Raw genomic sequence first — 25,624 nt, forward strand, 5'->3', positions numbered from 1 at the left:
TAGACAACACAACTGTCTCGATCTTTTAGTATGGATAAAGTGCTCTTAGTAAAGGCTCAGAAGCTCCCCCAGGTCACCGCTGCCGCCTCTCACCGGCACGCAGTCTAACGCCTCCACTGATCTCGACTTTAGAATTTCGCCACTCGTCCGCGAAGGATTTATTGTGTAACAGCATAATATGAAAGTTATTCTGTCTGTTTGTCCTGCTATGTGTTTAAAAGAGCAGGAACTCCAGTGTTTTTAATTAATCGAGCTAACTTCGCTAATGACATTGGATTTTTAGTTTTGTTTTTTTGATGGCTTTACAGTTGTATGATTTGTGGAATGGAAAATACTTTAATATATTTTAGAGATCTAATGCTGAAAGCAGGATACTGATTTGTGTCAAGATTATAAGGATTCAGGTTCTTTTACCGTTTCAATTGCAACGTTTCAACTTCATCATTTTCAATACCAATAAAATATTTTTAAAAAGTGTAACTTCCGGATATTGCTATGTACCGAATAAGGATATTTTCGTTTACCAAATATATTTTGAATCTCCATTTCACATAAAATAATTTCCCCAAAAACTAAAAAAAAAGTCAGAACAAACCCGGACATAAAGACCAGACTCATCCATTACTCACAAACGAAAACATAATAGCAAAAAACACGCAAAACTTTGATTAACTTACCCTTTAGGGATAAAACGTAGGATGTAATGTTTTTATAAATAAGTTAATCGTTACTAATGCACCTCCCGAGGATTGAGACGGACGGAGCAACACAACAATAAAATCGCGACACTTTTTAATTAGAAAATACACAAAGCGCCTTTGTATTGTGAATGTACGATACGACTGCGATACGATTGGATGCTTATCTAGACTAAATGTGGGAATTTGTGATTTACTGACGGTTGTTTATTTTTCTCCATCGGTTGGTAGCTCATTATTTTCCGCTGTTCCTAATATTCGTTTTGCCTTAAAAGTTTCAAAAATATTGTGATTGTAGCAATTTTGAAATTGAAAAAATATGCAGTAGGTAAATTCAAAAAGTAACAGAGAACTAATTTGGATTGAGATTCCTGAAGAAAATTGAGCATTGATACTAACGATAAAATTACAGCTACCTAATGCGATGACACTCTGGTGTCATCCCCTAATTTAGCCGAATGCTAAACCGAAGGACTGATCGTCCCCCGCAATACGCTTGGCAATACCAATCCGATCGGGATCTGTAAGCATCCCCACTCATCACTCCCCTACCATTGTCCCAATAGTGAGACGTTTTTAATTAAGAAAATCGGCAGCCATTCGTCGCAGTCACCAATTTCTTTGATACCCCATTGTTTTTGTCGCGATTGACGGTACTTTTGTCTGAATGCATTAGGAAATGAGGCTGAGTCGTCAGCGGGAGACAAGAGCGAGATTGAACAAACGCTTTGTTGCTAATGGTTTATATTTTTATGTTTTTGGTCCCGTGGGATATTAATAGGAAATAAGGAGATGCTTTGATACACAAAATGATACCTGCTCGAATTTTAATGATTTTCTGATGAACTGTACAGTTTGTGTCTACTGTTGTCACTATAGCTAAAATAGAAACATTAGACATCGTTTAAAGTTGTACTATCAAAGCTATTGAAATTGTTTGGGCATACAAAAAATAAAGTCCATATAACAAACTCCGGTTACAAAAAAGTATTCCGTAAGCATAAAAGATGCAAAGGTAAGATAATGACTCGTTCAAGTTTGTTTCACAACGAACAAAAATTTTCACCAAACTCCTAAATTCTTAGTGAAACATACAATAAATCACAGTCGATTCTATTCGCACCTCCCTTACTCAAAAGCCACCTTTAATCACAAAGTTACTCAAACAAAACGCAAACAGACAATCGCGATATAAATCTTCAAACATTAGGAAATAAAAGCGTGTCGCAGCAAGAGCGCCAAATTGGAAAATTCCCGAAGTGTCCGGGATCCTATTGATTGTGCTACGACAATAGCAGTTCAGAGCACTAATCTTTTCATTAAAAACCGATTATTCGCTGCACGGCCCGTTGCACTAATAGGAGTAAAGAAACCCTCAACTATACCTCAGTAGTAACCACAACCTTACCCCCAGAGCATAAGATATATAATCGTCTGTAACAGGTGCAATTATAAGTTGGTTCGTTTCGAGCCCCTGCAATATGCCACGTTGCCATCTCTGACGGGACGCGATGACATTTCAATTTGAATTCTTGTTGCGAAAAAACGGAGATGTTATTAAAAAAAGTTTGTTTTTTTTTCGAAATATTTGACGGTTGATTAGAATGCCGGGGGAGAGGAAAGTCTGAACAAATTAGTTTTGGAAGTTCTGCTGTTAAGAGTTCGTAATGTTACCTGCGTGAGGTTACCTCCTTTTGAACTCGTTTCTTGAGATGAGGGATATATCGCTCAAGTTCGGGAACTCGATCGCGAGAAGTAGGTTACCGTGATACTTGCGTGCTAACTCATGCCACCCGGTTATATTAATATCACGATATTACTTCTTTTGGATTTGTGAAAGTTGTTACTCAAAGCATTATACTTCTCCTTTAATATCTTCTTTTATTCAAATAAAATAGTGATCTAATTTAAAAAGAACTTACATAGCGAATTCATGTTAGTCAAGACCTAGAAAGACTTACTTCAAATGCTGACCAGGAAGGCAACAAACAACACAGCGTTGACAAAATAGTGTACTCCGCCAAACGTAAATTCTTGGTAGATACATGAATGTCATATGCAGCTGGTAGTGTTTACACCGGACTTCCGGGCTAAGTTTAGAACGGATATCCGGTCAAACTATCCGGCCTAATTTATTCAGCTTGTTGTGTCCGGCTACAAATAGGGACTAGCTTTTGTCTAGTTTTGAAGTTATTTTCCTCGTAACGAAGGGTCTGGATTTTGGCTACGTGGAGCGTTGTAGATGTTTGCAGGAAGTTTGTTAGTGGGGTAACTATGAAGAGCATGCAGATATTACAGGTTAGGTGCATAGATGATATTCTATGGAATTGACAAGATTTTGATAGTTTTTTTAAGCCAGCTTGTATTAAATGTAAATAGTCAAAAACATTACTATAGAGTTCACTTATCCAAACTGTCATGTAGTCAAAATTATCGGCAACAACTCCCGATAAGTTGTACGTATTTGTTTACTCGTTCGATACAACTCCAGCTATTTACTATGTACCACGTTGAAAGCAAAACTATTAAAACGCTAAGTAAATCCATTAGCCAACACACTGGGTACAATCGGAACGAAAATATCTCATTAACAAAAAGCCCACTTACCGAAGTTCGGCACTTAAACCACACATGGCGTAAATATAGCTATATAAATCACAACTCCAACATATATTGGAACCTCCCTCCCTAATATATGTGAGAAAATAGATGTCTTATTACATTGGCCACATGTAGCAGTAACCGTTACGCTTGATACGTGACGCCATAAGATGTGAAAGCTTTTGGGGATCTTCGTGAGCTGGTAGCTACACAGTTATTATTTCAAGTGTTCTCGTCTGCTCAATCTCTTATTTGTTCATACCTCGGTTAGGGAGTATGATTTAGTTCAGGAGCCGGGACAAATAACATTTCTGATCTCTGATTTTATGCAGTGTTTTTGGAGTTGTATTTTTGTTGTTGCATTTTTGTCAGTCATGTTTACTTTTCCCAGAACGGGTTAGGACCCGTTCTAAGATTTAAAAATAATAATAAATAATACCATATCATGGTATTATTTTTAAATCTCATTTTGCTTATCCGCCTAAGTACGATTATTCTCGCATTAAATCTATAGTTTACTTCACTTTTAGAATGTTTCAGCAGACAGCATAGAAATTTTGTGCGAGCGCCAAGGGATATTAGTTATTATGAAATTGCCTATTCCTAATATCAGACCCTTGGCTCCCTTCCTATCACCGCGTGCCGCCAATTATTTGACAATTCCGGGCAACAATGTAGCTTGATTGTCATCGCACCACTCAGAACGCCCGCCGGCCGGCTAACATTATGTGGACAATGTTGCGAACAATGACGCAACTATCACCTATTGGTGGAATTACATTTATTACTATCAACAATATTCCCCCACACTGAGTTAGGTTTGTGATGCAGAGTCTAACTCGCCAATAACTGTTATCTGTTATTTAAATTTCCTTTACGACACCAATCAGAATAATATACACCGATGACGAACAAATAGGTCGTGAAACCTTTTTGTTCAAGTAGTCCTCAGTTTTAGTCAGGGATGTACTTCAAGACTTCTACGGTTACTATTCATCAGATCCCAATTTATGTTTTTTACCACTTCATTACAAATGCAGGACGTTTTGCTGAATTCAGAAAGAGTAAAAACTAAAACAGCGGGCTACCCACCGCTTAAAAATATCGACCGTGATATCGTTAACAAGGACTACAGATATACACATGTAAATAACCCCACAAATGACAGCTACACGTGTTCCCATTAAGTCAACGAAGGCACTTAATTACCCCCAGGCTATGGGTTGAGCTGGTATATTAACCCTCTTCCTGCTGTTGACTCGCATGGGTCGCAAGGACCCCATATTGTGTTTTTTTATTTGTGTTTTAAGCATATCTGCTTAGTCTTTGGTGACTGGGCGTTAGAGCTTATAAAGTTTTGCAAATGATGCAAAGTTTAGAAAAAAATATTTAATAAAATGAAGACACGGTCTCTGATGGAATTTGTAAAAAGGGTTAAAATACATAATTATTGTGTTTAGAAGCATTTTTTTCTCGAAATAGGCAAATTGTTGGAAATCCCGGATACACAATTACGTCGAGAAATCCTTTCACAGCTTCACACAGCCAGGCATCCTCGTCCATAAAGTTGTTTGTTTAGGATGGGCTGTCGACCAAAACACTGAATCAACAATTAATATTCAGCAAATTATAACTTGGAACAAATACTGGTGGGCCATCGACGGATCCGAGTCAAGTGGCTTGTTGTAAACAGTCAATATTGATGGACCAATGTAAATGGAAATACAGGGATCGACTTATTTATATGTGGCTCGTGTCTGTATGTTGAGGCCGCGAATGCTTTAGAAACCTTCAAATCTCGGCGGAAAGGAAAGAATGTCGTTATCTTTTTTAGTTAGTAAGTGCCGACACATCCTACTCCTAATCTGATTGAGCTTACAAGGACACTCTTTTGTACGCTCAATCGGATAATACAAGGACAAAAACTTTAATACGTAGTTTTGGTTTAGTTTACAATTTAGGTCCACTTAAAGGTTCATTAAAACTAGTATAAACCGCCAATGAAATAAAATAAAAACCGGTAATGAAGGATAGTACAATTGAACCACTCTTTTAAACCCAACATATACAATACATGTTGTCCCATCGTATGAACCATCGCATCACATCTGAAAAATTTTGAAATAATCCACCAAGAATATCTCCGTCCTCCTAACCCGTAACTCATTAATGATGATCAGCTAAAGATCAAAGCCCATGTCACTGACAACAATAACGATTATCCACTTATAAAACCCTCAAACTTGAACCCTTAACCACTGTAGTTGGCTATCGCGTCCTTAATCAATGTAATAACAGACGCAGCGAGTGAGGCAACTACTTAATTGTTTAATCTGCATTCTGGACGTACTTGTATTGTTGTAACAGACAGTTTTCGATAGGTCTCGCCTCACTAAATTTAGTGGGTATTGTTAAGGCTGGCGCAAGTTGATAAATATGGAGAGGGTGATACGCTTATGAAGTCAATAGTACAAAGGTCGTGTAAACTATTGGTTTAAGTCTATCTTAGACAATGTTTTAGGTATTTTTTGGGAATTTCTTGAGTTTCTGTAATGATTGGTAATAAAGTATCCGGCATTTTAAGAATAAATAACTGAACTATTTCATTCCTCCTAATTTCGCTTCTTGAGTCACTTAAATTTTATCTCAAACCCCTTTTAGAATTATACTAAATTGCCCAAATTAAAAAAAAATAGCTCACTGAATTGAATTTATTTTAAGTTTGCTACCTTTCTTATAGATACAGTTTGATAGATACCCATCACTCGCTCGCATGCGGAACTTACACCAAGCGCCAACTATTAAATTACACTCCCGAAGCCAAACCCAACTTGAAGTTGAGCTAAGTCACGGCTCCGTTAAGTTAGTTATAGGGTGCCGTTAACTTGAGCTCTAACTTACCTCTGGTCACTGATCCAAGTTGGCACACAAATTAAACTGTTAACTCATAACTTACATTGTGTGACAAACTGTATGATAACGCGTCGGCTCCTTAGGGAGGTCAGCCTTCATCGATACTTAGGATTAATTGTTATGTTAACAGTTCTGTGAGAGATATTGGTCTGTATACACGATGTCATTTAATTTTACATCGATATCTGGGTGTGGTTAAGAGGTTTGGACTGATCTAACTTGTTTAACAGACTTCTTATGTGGTACTTAACATTGCACTCTGGGAAAATGAATGTACCTATATTAATAAGAACAGAAACAAGAGTTGTAAAAGTTTTTGGTAGACAGTGGTCCATAAGCTAACTATTTTCCAATCAAAATTTCTAAAAAATCCTACCAAGTTTTTTAAACGGAAAAATCTTTGTAACCAGAAAATAAATTGATTAATCAATTGACCTATTCATTGAACATTTCACCGAAACTCAACAAAACACAATCACCTAAAACAAAAAGCTGATCTTAACAGCAAATTAAAATCACACAATCCTCTTATCACCGCAACAATTATAAGGGAAATCAAAATAACGAACTCAAAGAGAAACTCAATAAAGCAATCCGTAAACAATTAGTTGCCGAGCTACTGTTGACGAGAATCGTTAAATTTTAATTGTCCTGCTATTGTCCGAAACGCGGGCAAACCGCGGTGCCTACGTCACGCCGACACACATACAGGATTACGCGTCTGTGTGTGTCTGTTTCGCGTGCGTGCTGTATATCTTGTTGCATTTTCAAGTGATAAGGCGAGCAGACGAGCGGTTTTGAAATTATTATTTTTAAGTTGATTTATTGTTGAAAAGATTTTACATTCAATTGAGCTACTCACGATGAAGACTTAAGAGGGATGAAGATGAAAAACTCACCTGAAACAAATACATAGACAGTTTAGTATACTGTTTGTCACTTTAATATACATGATTCATCACTTGTTTTTGCGCCAGAAGCGATAAGGCGACACACTCGCCTCATACTCTGTCCTACTTACAATTAAATTTATGTTCTTAAGTAACTCCTCGTAAGCAACATTCAGTAACCCATTTGAGACAAGTTTTGTCACTTTTACCATTTAAATGATATATACGAAAACTGCTTAGCTTTTGTTCTACATGCAGGAGATTTACTATCAGTAAATTTAAATAACAAGATTAAGCAATAACTCTTGCATTCGTACTAATCATCTATCGCATTTGTCACCCACTCGTCAGCTTGGCATGTCAATTCACACGCGCAATTCACCTAGTATATCCTAGGTAAAAACTGCTTGAACTTTCACCCGCTCATTCGCTTTCCCCACACACTGCAACCATGATTCAGAGAGATACGTGCGACTTTGTGACTTTATCGGATTGTCGCCGATCGGAAGTAGTTGCCAACTAGCCCAAGCACACCCGTCCGTCTGTTCGCCCCCACACACTCCAGCCGCGCGATTCAGCGCCACACTCGCGGCATCCCTCGTTTGTTTTACTAGTCGCAATTAAACCGACTGAGTGACGTGGATTGTCGCCTCTCGGGAACTCCACGAAAAAAAGGATTTTTCCACCACAAAAAGTACTTTTACGCTCCGCATTAGGTGAATGACGCTTTGTCGGGAGGGGAGGAAAGTTTATTGGACTGCGCTAGTGTTGGCTTATTATATGTGGCTTAATGTAAACACCGAGTACATGACGTTGTTATTTATGACATGTCTTTTCACTTTACTTCGCTGTTGGGATGTACGTTTATAAAAACATTCGTGTTTGAATTTACATTTTCATTTTGTATGATCTTATCGTGTTTCTTTTTCGTCATTTGCAGTGCATTCTTTCAATTCACATGTTGTTCCTCTCTATAGGAGTGACATTTTGGAACTGTTCACTTGGGTCATTACTCTAACATAACAAACTTGCAGTCTAAAGTATTTATCAAATCTAAGCCTCAATCTTAATGAAGCTAATAGATTTAAAAAATTAATTACTCATAGCCATACAAAAGTGAAATTATCATGTGTGTAGGTAATATACTTAAGACTTGAGACTAGACCATTGGCTCCTAAAACTAATCTGAATACAAAATTATGTGAAGCCCTAAACAGAAGTAAGCCACATTGTGGTCACTGCTAAGCACCCTCTTGTCGCCTAGTACCAAGATTAGGGTTCTCTACAAAGCTAGGAGAACCATTGGACAAATAACCCTTAAGCGTCCCGTGGGAAATCTCCCGGAGTTCCGTACACCGCAACGAATTTAATCTGTATACGTGTTTAGATAAAACTTTGGAACGCGTTACTACGTGAGATCATATGTTGTGCTAATTTTGTGCTATGTTAGGTTTAACGCGATACAAAAAATACTTGGAGAAGTACTGTAGTCTAGTCCTAGAGAACGTTAGTAATGATTAATATACTTGGATAACAACGATGATATAGAAACAACAACAGTTATAAATGTGAAATGCAATGTTTTCTGAGGTAGTTCACTTGTATCGATCATACGTGTACAACGTACTGTACTTATTACTTTTATTGTAACAGGTAGAGGACTACTAATTGATATTTGCGCTCGTTTTTTATCAAGTCGAATAGCCATTCTATACTTTAAGGGGTTCCGTATAGTATGACATACACAAATCAATTGGTTGACAAATGACACTCACATTTGTGACAGTCACGAGGTTGCTTATTATTATTTATAGTATTTTTTTATAATAGCGGCAGCAGAAATACATTATCTGTGAAAATTTCAACCGTTCATTAGATACCTGGTAACGGAATTTCGAACAAATTGCGGAACCTAATTTTTAAGGTTTCGTTTTCACCTGAGTACGGGACCACAAAAGAGAGAAAAAATCTAGTGGCAAAAAAATTATCAAAAAAGAGCCACAGTTGAAACGTTCGAGAGACACATTTAAACTTCCCCTTAAGTAAAGTGTGTGTCTCCTTTACGTCACGTATTCCCGCGTATTTCCTCGGCTCAAATAAAATGATACATGCCTCCGTCGGTACGTCCGTATTAATATATATTAGCTGACGCGACAAGTATCACGTAATATATGAATTCAACATTAACAATTTAAAATGGCGCTTTATGTTAGGAGTATTGGAAGCTCCGACAGCGATTTTATACGATTTTAAATGGTCACATTTCTCTTTTTACAGAAATAGATATCATCTAGATTTATTATAACCTCATTTTTAATTCTTACGAGATGTTACAGTGACCTCTTTTACGTGCAATACTTAGTGTCTATAGACAGTATTTTTTGGATATATGATTTTGGAAACCGAAGCACTCGTTTTTATATTCTGTATTTTCAATTTTGTCACAGGTGGATCAAAGTTCGTACTTTAAGTTTTATACTCTAGAATGTTTTTTAAGTTCTTTTAACAAAATATGTTTTTTTTGCATTTAAAGCCCATTCATTAGTCTAACATATTCTAACCAATCTCTGTTCAAACAATGACATCGTTCTGGAAGAGGTTCTTAACCTCACTATGAACAAGATACCCCGTAAAGATAATCTCAATGGTCCAGATTGCGAATAAACCACAATCCATGAAACAAAAGGAAAATTACGTCGATGGGCGAAGCAAAAGTAATACTTCAAGCAATTCCGCTATTTGTCACTGCCTGCTCATAAATGTTTCATCACTAGCCTCCTCTCCAGGGGATGTTTTGTCTACAACCACCATTTTACCGCCTCATCCACTCCTATTATTATCGTGACAAAGCTCAATTTATTCTGAATTAGTTGTATAATTTCATGGATCTATGGTTTACAGAACAGGGACTGCGTCAAAGGATTTTGAGTTTTCTTCCTTTTTTTTATTTGCAATATAATTTATAGCAATGCCTGTTATTTTTAGTATTTTTTGTTATACAGGTATCTTTCAATTTTGAAGCGGTGAATCACAACAATTTATGTTACAAAAAGGACACAGGCTGACAGGTGGACAAAGTTTATATTAGTCCTCCCACGATTTACCAGGCTACTATTCCATAAACAATTATAATAATATCTACATAGTTTTTCCATTCTTTTCATATTTTTCTCCGTATCTATTATGGACTTTCCATGCAATATTATGAACATTCATATTCCTTTCCAACTGACACAGTTTTTATTTCAACCTTTCTGAGTCAGAATGTATTACGGTTAAATTACTTTGAAAAGAACCGGTGAATATTCTTAGTTTGCAGCTGAATGGCCCTCGTGAACTATTTCTTGGAAATCCTCAGCTCAAAGGAACTTCTCTTGACGGTATATTACTTTTTCTAGATAGTTCGATTAGTGTTGTATTTATGTGAACGTTACTTGGATCGTTTGTTTGATTTAATTAAAACTATATTATTAAAGTCTGTATGTAAAGATAGGTTATATTCAATTCTTCAGATTTTCAGATTTCAGTTTGAACATTTTGCATACAATCGGCATCATAGTAAAAATTCAAGTAAGGTAAGCAAGTCACATCGGGAAGTTTGATAATCTCGATCAGTCGAGATGGGGTGATGTATGAGGCTCGTATAAAAACCCACACGTTCCACTTCGGAGGTATCAGCGCGCGAATCCGTCACCAATAAACCTTGACTTCCCAAAATATAACTGGGCTCATTTTTTAACAGAACCGATCGGCTCTTTAGCGCGTTTCCGAACGGAAAGCTCGTCGCGTACCATCGCGCTCCGTCACTGTCGTTTCCGGACGCCCGTCAATATGTCCGCCGCCTCCCGCCATCTTGGCTAGGTAGGGCTTCCGGCCGATTTGGCGCGAATTTCACTTTTCACTGCGTCGGTCCCATTGACCGACAGAAGGGTTGATCGTTGCGAGTATTAATTGTGTTTGTTACGGTCTAATTGTCACCTTTTTAGTATCTTTGAGATCTTCCTTTCGGAGTTGGTGGCCTGGACGGACCCTTTTTGTCCTGATCTAGTAATGCGGAATATTAACTGGACATTTTTGGACGGAATTATTTGTTGTTGTCTTTTCGATGTTAATTTACTGTACTTACATTATTTTCAATCAAATTTATAAAGAAAAGTAATTGGTTAAAAAAGTTTAGCGAATTTCATAAACGTTTAGTAAAAAAAGGCAACAGAAAAGAAATCTAACATAAAAATAAAAAGTACAATAATTCTTCTGAAGAAAAACGTTTTAAGCACAGCGTACCCTAATATCTTCATTGCCAAGATAGCTTTCATTTGTACCTAAATTCATTACACCGCAATAAATATGAAACCTCGAAATCCCCGTTGATATTTTGCGTCAAATCTGCGGCGAACAAAGTATAAATCTTAGTTATAAACTCATTTGGTATTACAATGCAAATTGAGCTCTAAATTGTGTGCATTAAGAGTTAATGTTGTTACAGCGTATGGTCTAATTCGCAACAATGCTGAGTGATACGCCTTAACAAATGAATTATTTATTCAGTGAAGAAATTAACATATCAAGAGAGTGCGAGAGAACGCGAATGTACGAATGTGAAGAGAAATGATAATGTAACCAGTTAAAAATTAACAACTGCAGTATGTAGACACTTAGATGTTATCCTATGTAAAATTCAAATGCTTTTGCCGGCGCGTATTCAAATAGTAACTTCAAGTGTTCACTATGTAAAAATGTTGAATATTCTTAATGTTGCCTAATGTACCTTTTGTTATGCTCAGAGCGCTCTTAATAAACATTATTTTTATTTATTTATTTAGTTAAATACATGCAATAATACTATAATCAACCTGGCAAGTTGTAAAATAGTTTTTTTGCAATTATAAGTTATCTGACTCAAAAATAATATGATTATTTATATTAAATTATGTACTTAAATTCTAATTGTATTTCCTAAAAATATACTCCGTGTAATCTACGGAACGACTTTTATAATTTGCCCCAGAAACAAACATAAACAATTTAACATAAAGCTACGATGTATCGCAGAAGGCATGAGTAAAACTTTTTAAGAATTCATGTATATTGTTGGTGTTTACCACATCCATTCTTCTTGCTCCATGTCACAGTCGTGGGCGATGTTAATCCCACCGCTGAGGCACGGTTTTACTAAATTGAAATTTGCTGTTGTCAGTCGTACTCGCAACGCTTAGTATTATGTCATCTGTTCATTCATTGTTATGATTATGTTTGTTAATGCGTTCGGTAGCGTCCTGGGATGGAGATGTAAAACTTGAGAACCAATATTCGAAACTGGAAATAGGTGACGATAGTTTGACAATTAGTAATTAATTCAGTACAGGAAACAATGAAGACGTCAAGTTTTTTGTGCTTTAGAGTAGTTTACGAATCGACAACAATATAATTAAATTCCCAACAATTACTCAATTACAGACAACACAACATCCCTAACGATGAGCGATGCGCGAGAAGAATGGGCCGGCTCACACTTGACCGCTTCTCAAAAGTTTAATCGGCCGTCGTCAAAGCAATTACGCAACCGTATTTCCCATTTAATCCATGGGGTGCAAATACATAAAATCAATGATAATATTAAAAAGTAGTAATTTTCAATCATGGGGAGCGATTACTTCCACTATCCGACGGTAGGGGTCGCAGGGAAAGAAATTATTTCCATCCCCCTCCGGGGTCCATAATGACGTCGATAGTGCGAGCCCTTTATTAGGTTTTTGTGTAAATGATTACTGGGTGTTTGATGATTTTCTTTTGGAAGCGATATTAGGACTATTACTATGAATGGAAGGTAACTAGAGTCAAAAAAGGGACCAAAGGTTCAAAATTTAGACAAAAAGCAACATAATTTAAAATGATGAATCACGATCGTAAAATTTAATAGCTGTCTTCATCCGAACCTTTCAGCTCCATGCCACTTCCGACTTTGATATCACATTGTACAACAACTTATGTTTTCCCCACAGTCAATATTGAAACGACGACTTTAATCCGATTTCAGTCCCTTCATTCCAAATTCGGTCCAAAGCCCTCCAAAACTATTTGATATCCATTAAATCCAACATTTTTCATAGTTAACACATTCACCCTTACTCCTAAACTTATTGCTTGGCGATAAGGCACAATCAATGTAAGAAACTCACCCTTTTGTTAATATCTTATTTGAATTGCATTAGGGGTGAAAATTGAGGAGTCGCAGAATCTTGCGTGTGCTGTCGTGCAGCAGAAATTAAAAGTTAAATCCGGACGTGAAGAGATTCTGGAATTTAAAAGTACCTTAAATGACATTACTGAGCACTCACGACGCTGTTCCATGGAACTGTTTGCCATGAGGATTCTTATATGAGATGAACTCCACGGAGGGGAGATCAATGTGAACTACGAGTTTTAAGATCTGACTAGATTATACCTTGGAGATATATTTCCAAGTATTAAAACAGATCATTGTTTTTTCTTGAATATACACAATGTTTTTTTTTGACTTATGTTTTTTGCTGTTATTGTTTTGACTGCAAGACGACAACTAAAACTTAAAATTTTGAGAGTTTGTTTACAATTATAGAAAAAAGGAATTCGAAAATCGGCCTAACTCAATTGGTATCGGTGATAAAGTCGTGGATCCCCTGACTAACGGCCTCAATGATATGGGCACGTCAAATACCTTTAACGCCAAGCCACTTATCCTGACAGAGTCCAAATATCACACCGGCAGACGAGTGAGCGAGACACCAATACAATTCGATACAGGAATGAAAAGGACAAAAAACAAATGACGCAAACTCAATTGACTTGGGCACCAAAAAGTCCTATAAAAATACGATGGACGTTCGGCTGTGGGAATCAAACCCCATTGTGATACGTTGAGTAATTCTACATCCCATACATTTACATTTATATGAAGAAGTCGCTTTGAAACGAGGATCAAATTGTTTTTAGAATTTGGCGGTTTTCGCGGTTAGATCAAATTCTGTGGTGTCGGAGTTTGATTTAATGTAGTCATGTGATTACTCAATAAAGAAAATCTGCAAGAAAACGTATCAAACCTAATTTAAGATGTTATTCAAAGTACCAGATATAAGGTTTCAATAGATATAAAGAAAAAAAATGTAGAGATAGAGGTAGACAGATGTTTGATGAAACCTATCAATATTATCATGGGTTGCCAGCATTGTATACGCTTGATCAGTTGGTCTTGATAAACTTATTTTGATACATGAATAGAAAGATTTCCATCATTTCATCAGTTTGGCTCATTTCACGAACCATAAAGATAATATTGCCATTAGTTGTCTTCGATGACACCGGCGCGTGGCGGGTGGACAGAGTGATGGCAGTAGTTACGTTGCAACATACGGACAGAATATAAATACCATCATCATTTTCTCACCCTAATCATTTTTACCTTAAGGCTAGTATATTATAATTTCTTTCATTTATATGGTTCAGGAAGACGTGGTATCTTTCTTTTCGAGCTTAGGTATGCCACAAAATACCCTGTCCTAATAATTTCTTTTTTTCTTTTTTTAATATTTGTCAGTCAATCTGATAAATGAACAATTGATACATACCTTGAAAATAGTTTCACTAATAAATAATATTTATTTTTGAGACAATGTTCTATATTTTCAGGTTGTTTAATGTAAAATTCATGTTAAGCGACACGTCTCGAGGAAGGTCGACTTATTCACAATAGACTAGGAAAGCATAGCCTCAGTAAATCACGGCGTAAGAATGTGTTGGAACAAACAGCGAGCCATCAGTAGTTGCGTGCCACGTAATATTATTATAACGCAGCCAATCCAAAGCTTTTGCATAAATTATGTAATACGTACAATTTTCGGCAAATTTCCGATACGACCGTCTTCCACTTAATTTATTCAAATTACCAGCAGTTGGGGCCAACATTATAATTTACTTGGATTATACGTTTTTTTTATTACAAAATGTGTGGAGTTTAATTTTAATGGGAGTCGACACGATTTCGATTTTTGTTTTGCTTTTGATTCTTCGCTAAGTTGAGACTAATTATATTGTATCGTATGCTTTTTAGTCTCCATTTCTTATTTCTCTTGTGTGTGTCAAATGTTAAATGCTTGAATTGAAAACAGCTAAGTAATATCAATAAAAAAACTCAAATAAAGATGACAATATTCTGTCAAACACAAATATAATCAAGAGCGTCATAAATCTTTACATCAATTACACAGCTAAACATGAATCCAACACATCTGCCTACCCCGGAACACATTAAACACATCTTCGTGATATATCCCACATTTCGTAGGAATGATGTACATTGTGCCCACACCGTAATATCCGAAATACCGCCATATTGCGAGCCAACGTCATTATTTAGGGATCTGGTGACGTCACGTAATTAGCTTGACAGTACATCTTATTGGATACTTTCTGTACAAATCTGCGGTTAGTTTGATGTGGGTTTGTCGGTTGCTGTTACTAACTTGTATTTCGTTTTGTAATGGGCAGCTAGAGGTAATATTTTTATGTTTTGACTTATGTAATTCGCACCTATCCCTAATTTTACTTAAATTACGTTCTTATGATATACAAATTCTATCGGACGGTAAATATCTTCTAATACATATAAACTTTTACTAAAACTTAAACATTCAAACGTAATAGAATGAAGATAAAGCGAATGTTATTCTATTTTTTACCGCAAGCCTTTTTTTGATTCGAGCTTAATGTGAGATCCCAAGTCTATCTATATACATACATTTTTAAAACATGGTGTCAATGCACCCGAGACATCAGAACCTAAAACTGTACATCATTTCCACTGCCCGGTAAACTGAGAATATCTGTATTTCTGAATAATTAACAAACCGAAAATTGTTGACCATCCCGTGTTCATTCCTCAAAAAGGCCGCATCAAAACAGTGGCACAAAGGCCCCATTACCGGCCACCTAACGCTAGGCTTGTTCCAATCTCTGGTTTGAACAAAAACAGATATTAAAATCTCACGCAGATGTTCAACGTCATAATTTCGCAAACAAAAATGTCATCGGGCCGAGAGTTGGCAACCACAGGTCGCCGAGTAGTGAGGGGACGATTTAATGACGATAATCGATTTGTAATTTAATTTTGGGTAATCAGTATCTGTTTATTGAATTTATGGGTGTCTGCAGCTGTTCGTGTTACCGAAATTGTGGGAATAGCGTTATTAAACAAATAATAGTTTTATGGTTTTATTTAAGTAGTAGTTCGATATAAAATACTACTCGAAATAATTAAAATCTCAATTTAGTTTAGTTTACTAAAACACATAATTTCTGTTTAGTTAAAAGTACTGCTGTGAATATTGCAATATTAAAAAGTTGTAGTTTAATAATTAATAAGAGGTCAAGTTGTAACCAATGATTGATGAAAATAAGGCATTCACAGATCCGAAAAATAACTAGGCTTCTATACCTCACCACGGGAATCAAAACTCGATCGAGAATCGAGCATTTATATCGATCGGCGATCAAGCTGACAATCGTTTTACTTATCGCCTCCCTAGCATCTATTGTTACGTTTGTCGTTCGGACCTCCAGCGCCTTTGTCATACAACGTTCACTCATTGTTCAGACCACAAATTTACATTTACCACAACTTTGAACGTTATCTCAACGACGTAAGAGTGAATTTTAAATGAAAGCTAACGTTCTGGTCAGAAGACTCGAATGAAAATGAAGCGATTCGGACCGTTTGATGCATTCTGAAAGATTCGCGCTATTGTTGTGTTATATTAATTCTATGTTTTGATGTGGGTTGAGGTTTTGCGTTTCAAAGGAGGCGTCTATTCATGTCACTCCTGTGAATAGAGTCGGACGACTCTGATTGTTGAGAATGAGATGTATGGTACAGTTTTGTCGAGTTGAGGTTATGTGAAGTCAACATTTTGCCTTCTAAAGAATCGTTTAACAATGACGAGTAATTTGGGTAAATGAATGCATGTATTATGTTTTACATTCAGAATGGGTCACAACCTTTAATATTTTAACGTTGCCTAAAATGTTATAAATGTTGTCTAATGACATTAGGTCCAATGGAAAGTTTGACAAACACATAGAAAGATTAGTAACATGAGGGTAGTTTTATTTTAACAAGCTTATATAATTCTCACTACATAAAACGTAACAATTTGTGACTAAGCCACGATCACACCTTACAAGGTACTGAAACCGTTTACACGACACCAAAGCGTGTGCATGTTTTATAAGTATTATTTAATGTTGAAAACAAAGACGCTTCCATGTCAGCGGTAACAGGACAAGCTTAAGAGCCGTTTAGGGAGGACTCTTGTGCCGTTCAATGAAAAATTCCTGCGATTCCGCGCCTCGGAACATTTCACAGAGGTGAGGTAAAAATACGTCGCCAACGATTAAGGGACGCGAGTTATGGATTTGTAGCGGTTTAAAATACAACGTGTGTTCCTTGCATCTTGTGTACATTCTGGTGTTTTGAAATGCCCTTCGTGCAGATGACTATTTAATCACTGTTGAAGGAACTCGGGCAGATGGATATAGTTAATTATTTTTCTAACAATCTTAATACAAATTGTCGTGATATCCTATGTACGGATTTATATACACAATGGTAGAGACAAACAGAGAAAACATTTGAATCGTGAGAGAACACGGTGATCAATGCTTAAACCTTTTCTTTATGGTCCCACGCTATCGCCAGCATAGTTGCAGTGGGTTTAATTGTGATAAATAGAATTTTCATTATAAATTAGAATTATCATGATATATAAGAGGTCAGGAAGTAACAAAACTTTATCCATATTGAAAGTTTTAGATAAAAAATAAAATTCTCAAGCAAACAACACTACAGCCTCGCTTTATCCTATGTCTTGGACAGCACTAGTTAAATTATCCGGTTTTCGCCGTGAATTATTGAAATAATCCGTCCGTATGAAGCTGCGTAATGACAACTCATAAATATCGCTAATAAGGAACATTTTGTACCGGTAACCGTACAGTTTAATTTTATTCAATAGGTTTTTGTTTCGGCGCAATTTCGGGCATGCTCGGGTGACATCAGGTAGCCCATTTTGTGGTTGCGTTCGGCGATATTTGTGTTTTAATTTAAAAAAAGAATAATATCAATGTATTTGCTTCTCTCGTATAAGCTCTTCGTGATTTTTTTTGCTTTTAGTTTGATAATTTGAATCTTAAGAAATAAGTACCTACTTTGTATTTTTTTAACATTTAATGTAGTGTCAGTACCTACGAGCATCCGAATATATACTTTATTGGAATATTGTATGGAGAGCGCCTACTTGAACTAAAAATATTGAGTCGTAATATTTCTGTGTAATAGTTTAAACAACACAAGGACCAAATAGTTATTTTCTGAAACCGCGAACCAAAGAAATAAACAAAAGACTTATAGACGTTCAATTGAACAGGCAATTTGGATCGGCGCGTTTGTTAAGCTCTCTTGTGAATGATTGGATGCTGATGTGTGCCTACACAACAGACTGAAGACTCGAGAAAAATCAAACGCCGAAGTTTTTGTGATTCAAACTCTTTGTGGCAAAATGAGCCGTGGATACAAAATTAGCGTAAAGGAGCATTGTTTGAAGACAAAGATATAAACAATTTTTTTTTAACTAGATGTCAAAAATACAAGATTAGAATCTCTAAGTCTGTTATATGAGTAGGCTATAAGTAGTAGGTAGGTGGGTTCAATATTTCGTGGGCGGCGAAGCTCAAAATTAAACCTACCCTGTGCAATGATGGCACATATTTCTATGTAGTTATATAACGCGCAGGATTTCTTATTAAAATTATTATTATATCACATATTACGTTATACTTTTCTTCATAACTCTATAAGCGTTTTTCGTCAGTAAACAACAGACATCTTCCTCTGAACGCAGAAATTCAATCAAGTTAACAGCAAAACATCGAATTCAGTGATCATCGCTCCAATAGCATTGTTTATTGGGGTCGCAATGATTTATGTTGTTCCGCAGGACATGTCCTTGCCAACGATGGCGCAAATTGTCCCGGCATTTGTCCCGGCCTTAGTAAATGTGTGGTGATAATTCACACGGACCACTCAGTGTGTTAATGTCACGAAAAGTCCGGAACAAAACTGAACAAATTGCTGTAGAGAATAAATAGAGCCGCTCTTATACAATTATCTTGGTTGGAATCATTCTGTGTTAAAGGAATATACATTTAACTTTATGTATATTTAAAAGAAATAAAATAGAGTCCTATTACCTGAATTCTAGGTGGGAATTACAACAAACTAGCAAACTATTTATCGCAAAAATAAATTTGATATTTTTTGTGTCTAGTTTGTGTAACATTTGATACTCAATTTGACCATTCATTTCATGTTATAGCAAACTCTCGTATTTTTTACTTCATTTTTATTTCCTTTATGAAAATGCTAGCTATCTAAAACGCCCTTGTATCTATTTTCGTGTGATATTTAATGCGTATAAAACAACCTCTATAAGAGATGACACAACCACCCACATCAATTGATACAAAATAAATACAGACGTCTAACATCACACAGTACTTAGGTACTTCAATATTTCTCTACCAAAAGCGCCTCTAACACTATTTCGCCACTTGTTCCTATTTTCCCTTTCAATTTGGCTCTCAGTCTACAATAGACGTCTACTTGTGATAGACCCCCAACTATTTAAGTAGGCGTTTTACATAATAACGGAGGGCATAAAATATAGCGGGCAAGCTCGTGCTAAACGAGCTATAGTGAGCTAGGTGCAGCCATAGGTATCGTCGCAAGGACTCTACGAGAGCCCCTCCGCAACTGGGGTAAGGGCTTTCTACCTTGCCTTAGTGATGGGACCAGAGGAGTTCTATCGTAGCTACCGAATGGAAAATGGATTTCTTGTGGAAGTTAAGTTGTGATTTAATGAAAGCTTATTGATTTGTATTTGATGTAGATCGGAGTTCACTAATTTGTTAATAAAATATTATAAAAAAAAACTGATAGTCACTATGACTATTCATTTTACATAGTCTGCATATCGTGCATCCATAAAGTTATAATGAATTTCAAGTTCTTCAAATAATTGGCAAACCAAATTGATAACTAAATCATATAGAAAAGAGTCATTTTTTCGGGTGATATTTCTAAACATGTATCGACAAGTCGCTTCGTTCCCAACACTAGAACACATCAAAGTAATAGGTACAAGCATTTTGTGCTCGAAGCAACTCGCGCCAGTACCGCGCCACTAAATTACCCACTCGCCTTATAATACACATAGCTGCGAAACTTAGATGTAAACAATACTGGGATTATTTGCACTGGCCGCATACGCTCCTACCCACTATTATACCACGTAATATCTATTATAACATCCTGTATAGAGCTGGAAGATAGTTTAATTTTGTAACTTTGGGCAGAAAAGGTTTGATCGAGTAACTGCGTTGTTTAATTAAGAGTTTTTGTTTATTTTGAATTCTTTGCTACATAGATTGAAAATAAAATAAAATTTAATCAGAAACAAAAAAACAGAAATCTTAATTAAAAATAGTAAAATGAAGCATTAGTCGTAATTACGAACTTGATTACGTATACAGCTATAAAAATCAAGTCTATATGTTCAGATGGGTTAGATAATGGACTACCGCACTTTACGACCTACGGGCAAGCGTTAAGCCGTAGCGTGCTACGGACTCGTAGCACTGGCGTAGGCCGGACGGCGCAAAACAGTGACCCCATTATACACTTTTGTTAACAGCAATAACTTACACATGTTCTTAATTCTCTCAAAGGAACAAAAACCTATAAAAATACAGTCGACAGGAAAATTCCGACAACCTTCCTTTTAAAATCTGATACGGAGACCGTAATTTTTAAATGTTTCATAAAACGTGACCCCTGTAATGAGAAACTTAATTTGCGTCCGTAATAAACATGAAAGGCGGGATTAAGCATTTTTAATGTTAAAGGATGCCGCTCAAGTTGACCTTGGCTTTGGATTATTTCGGTACTATTAACATCTTTTTGTATTATGTACTAAATTATAATATGTTATGCAAAATATATCCGATGGCTTAGTAAATGGTCGCGCATTTTTAAAAGATTAACCTTTTCAGCAAGAGCAGAATACGTACGTGTTAACAATAAAAAAAGCTAACTTTCAGTAGCAACACTAAGATTAACTTGCAAAGTACTCCAAATTTGTGTTTTCATCTAAATTAATTAGTGCATTCTGTTACAAAATTGTTTGAACTCACCCTTTTGTTGTCCCGGAACTTGAGCCAGCCGCTGATGACACTGTTATCCACATCACTGTCCTCCTCCTCCACGTCCGACCTCCTGGCGAGGAGAGGGGATCCCCCGGGACTGTCCAGGATCTCCCGTCTCCTCATCACAGGAGTGCATTGTTGGGACAACCGCCCCTCGTTGACCAGATCACTCCTCCTGCCCAACACTGGAGTGGCATGTGCTGAGACTCCGCCCAAGAGACCACGACGTGGCGTAAAAGGACTTCCTTCCCACGGTCTTTTCGGGCTGCCTTTGCATTCTGAATGGAGGCAAAGAGCATCGAAGTTGGCCAGTTCCACTGACACCCTGGTTTGAAGACCACTGGGGTGTGTTGTGAGGATCGTCTGCTTGGCTATGCTGCAGCCGTGGCGGTGCACCTCCTCGCGTCTCTCCATTTTGGGAGAGATGTTAGGACATCAGGGCAGGTCAGGTGAGATCCATTTGTCGGTCTTTTGTCCCATCTGGAAGCAAAAACAATACATTAAAATTGTCTCCTTTCGGGACAAACTTCCAAGGGCAACTCTCACAGCATAATAACTTAACTACCTGAACTTTAATAAATTTGATAACTAAAACGACATTGACAATGAACTTTCGGGCCTCAGAGTAATAAAGCGTATATTTATAAACTAATTTAGTATAATCAAATCTTAAGCAAATTTTCATTCCAATTACGTTTAATAAGCAACGAAGTATCTCACATTTAATTTTCTCTGTAATATGAAATGCGATACGACAGAAACTTTGGTTTAGGGACAAATTGGGCCACTACGAACTTAAGTGGGGCAACAGGAGTAATAATTTCATTTAACGAAATTGACACTTTAATTGTACAATTTAAGAACACTTAAAACTTTGAAATGTACCTCCAAAACTGAAATGTTAAGGCACGTAAGAATTGGTAAGGTAAATTTCTTGAAAATTATTTTGCTTTACGGATTCAGTAACATCTATCGATTTTAAGACTTTTTTGAAAATATTCTCACAAATAAATGTTCTAACAGCTAAACATAAAACTAGTTGCAGCAAATCCAATCATTCCATGCTCAAATTGGGTCTCTGTAATTAAACTTCCGTTTCCGTGCTGACTTCCTAAACGGACACACCTTAGGAACTCAGTCACGCAGTATCTGCCGATCCCTCTAATCACAACAATAGGACAAAACAACTCCAGCTCATTGTCTATCAATGAAGTTATTACCAGCATTACCTTTAACCTGCGAGGATACTTCGCAATATTGTCTCCATAAAGCAAAGATTACATCAGCCTGTCTTGCAGCTCGGAGCGCCTCCAAATTGCCGCTTTTAGTTATCAAACAGGCTTTTATTGTAATAATTTGGGAGGTCATAGATCTCAGTCCATTTGTAGGGGCGCCTTAATCTATGGGACCGGTTCTCGAAAAGTCCCTTTAATGAAGTTAAGGAGTCTTCATAATTCTTTGAGGGGTTGAATTTAGATGTCGTGATCATTTATTACGTGTTTTAATGGGATTAGAGAATGCGAAGCTGCCATTAATATGTTTGGAAGTGGGACATTATTTTTTGTTGATTTCCCTCTTATTTATTAGTGGTTTATTGGTCTTTTAAGCTATGTCCTTGAACGAATTTAATAGAACTGTGTGTTTTCCAATTCCGATAGTGGCAAAAACTTACACGGTCTTAATCTATTTTCTTTCTACTAGGCGTATATTTCTTTGTTATTTTAGAGTATTTCTACTGATGCCTAAAAGAGAGCTCAGACGTCTAAGACAAGTCCACGACTGCAGGTAGTATAACAAAACAAGTTCCTTTTACCCGTTCCATTCTACGAACTTGAACAAACAATCCAGAAAGCGATTCTTTGTAATTCTTCAGAACTTCAGCAGTGTAAACAGACGGACGTACCATTAATAATGTATGGAAGCCGTTTAAAAGCCGGTTACCGGTGGCCGGTAAACGATGGTCATTACCATTACTTACCGATGGTAATAATATGCTTACTGTCAGTCAATAATGAACGATTGTCGACTGTTTTGTAGATTTTAAACGAGATACCATTACGCTATTACACCATTATTCATGTTAACCACTTATGGGCACTTTGTTAACGTCTGACTTTCAGTCTAAAATAGAATTTCTGAATAGAATGATAGACAAGAAAATGGTTTGAATTAAAAATAAGAACGGTATGCAGTAATTTTCTACAAATACTTAACACACAGCGGAACAATATATTCAAATCAAAATCTCGTGTCGTTTTTGTCGAGTATTTTCTGTGGTATTTAAAATAATTACGAAAATACGTATATCATTTATGTATAAACCTTTTAAAAATAAAAAATATATTTTTCGAGTATGAGTCGTCACAATACTAATTAAAAAAAGTTCATCAACTTCCACTAAAAAACACAGGTTTTTACAGGTTACTCTTATTAAGTTAGTATTACCAAATGCACCCCAAACAGCTGATCCGCATACATTATGTATGGCATTATACTCACGTACCTGTGCCTCTGTTTGCTACGACATCCGCATAAATCCATCAATGATGGTTTTCAAAAATAAATATATAGTTGATAGAAAACACAGATGTAGATTTGTAGATGTAGATTTGTTTTTCAGTAAATAATATTTTTTTTCTAATGTGCATAATTCTATTATATTCTGAACCCTTTTTTAAACGTCGCTAGACCGATTTAAACTGTTATAGCATTTAATAATAATATGCTTATAATTCTTCAAAGTCAGTAAGTGTATTAAACACATATTCTTTTTATTCAATTTGAAAAAGGTTAAATATTTAAAGCACTCTTAATCTTTGAAATGACAGGCAACGGAAGACGTTACTTAAAAATACTGCAAAAAGTACTCCATACAATTTGAAAGGAATGCGAACAACTGAGAAATTAACATAAACACCAGCAACAAATAAATATATTCTTACAATATTTCATTAGCGTAAATAAATAAATACAAAATTGGGAAGCGCCCCGATCGGATTACACAGCAATCCACTTTGCATGGCGAGAATTCCGCGTTAATTCACACTTGCAGTTTATTTGCACTACACTATACATCTGTTCATTTAATCGTCTGTTTTGATACACGCTTTATTGTAAATGAGTGATTCGATTTCGATTTACAATTCGTGCAAAATAATTGAGCAATTTGAAAATGTATTAAATAATTTGTCAAATCGTGTGAATTATTTAAATTGATACTGATTGGTAATATAACTATATCAAATGGCTATGGATTCCATTTCCGAGATTAGTACATGGGGATTGAATTTGTTACCAACATTTTACATTTGAAAATTTGCCTCTATATTCTAAATTGAGTTCTATTAACATACACAAAAATCTCAAACTACAGTAATAAAATAAGGAACAAACTGAATACAATCCACCTGTCTTTAACAAACAGATCTTCCCCAAGAGAGAAAGAACAAAGATTTTTAAACCGAAAAGCGTGGCGAGAACATCCGAGTCCTCTCACAATTGCGATAGTTGCGACAAAGAAACTGCTGCCAAACACATTACCCAACTTCACGCGGTCGAGTAAATAATGTGGACGGGATCACGTGACTATTAAGCCACTACTAAGTACCTCATTTATTTGGTCGGCAGTGTAATATCGGTGATCTTCGCGGGTTCCATACGGCCGAGAGAAAAGATAAAACGAAGATAATTCTTTACTTATCTTTTTCAATTATCTCCTTCCGTTTGATTGGGCGAATTTATTTGGTACGGGTCAGCTTTGTGGCTAATAGTCGGGAATTCTTTTGGAAAAGCTCGAAATTAGTTTTTGTTGATTCTCTTTTTCGAGGAAGCGGAGTTTTTAATCATGCGAATGTAGTGATGTTTCCTTTGATGTTATTAAAAAATATTCTAGTTGGTATTAATTGAGCTCAAATATCGACCAGCATATTGATAAATATGTATGTAATGAAGAATTAATCTTTAAAATATATAACAATACATTTTCGTGTTAATCTAAAGGCGTAATGTTTGAAAATCAGTTCTACTTCGGACATACGCATAACCCTATACAAACATACAATGCAGAAGACACTTCCATCAACAAGCAAACAGATTCAGAATCTATCAACGTACACCCGAAGAATGAACATTTTCCTAATAGCGGCGTCTTTGAACTGTCGTCTAAATAATCGTTACGGGTCGCTTCGTCCGAATTCAATTTTTATACCAATCCATTCAGAATGACGGGAA

At 36.3% G+C, this 25,624-nt stretch overlaps 1 protein-coding gene across 3 annotated transcripts in view; it reads right to left on the reverse strand.

Annotated features, from left to right (window-relative positions):
- Positions 1 to 25,624, reverse strand: part of LOC113497726 — a 293,242-nt gene that overhangs the window by 252,549 nt on the left and 15,069 nt on the right. For all 3 annotated transcript variants that reach the window (XM_026877423.1, XM_026877422.1, XM_026877421.1), the window contains exon 2: positions 21,383 to 21,874. In XM_026877423.1, coding sequence (XP_026733224.1) covers positions 21,383 to 21,808 — 426 coding nt within the window. In that variant the 5' untranslated portion in view covers positions 21,809 to 21,874. The remainder of the gene's footprint in view (positions 1 to 21,382; positions 21,875 to 25,624) is intronic.

Source organism: Trichoplusia ni, chromosome 9 (assembly GCF_003590095.1).
Source record: "Trichoplusia ni isolate ovarian cell line Hi5 chromosome 9, tn1, whole genome shotgun sequence".
Classification (NCBI taxonomy): domain Eukaryota; kingdom Metazoa; phylum Arthropoda; class Insecta; order Lepidoptera; family Noctuidae; genus Trichoplusia; species Trichoplusia ni.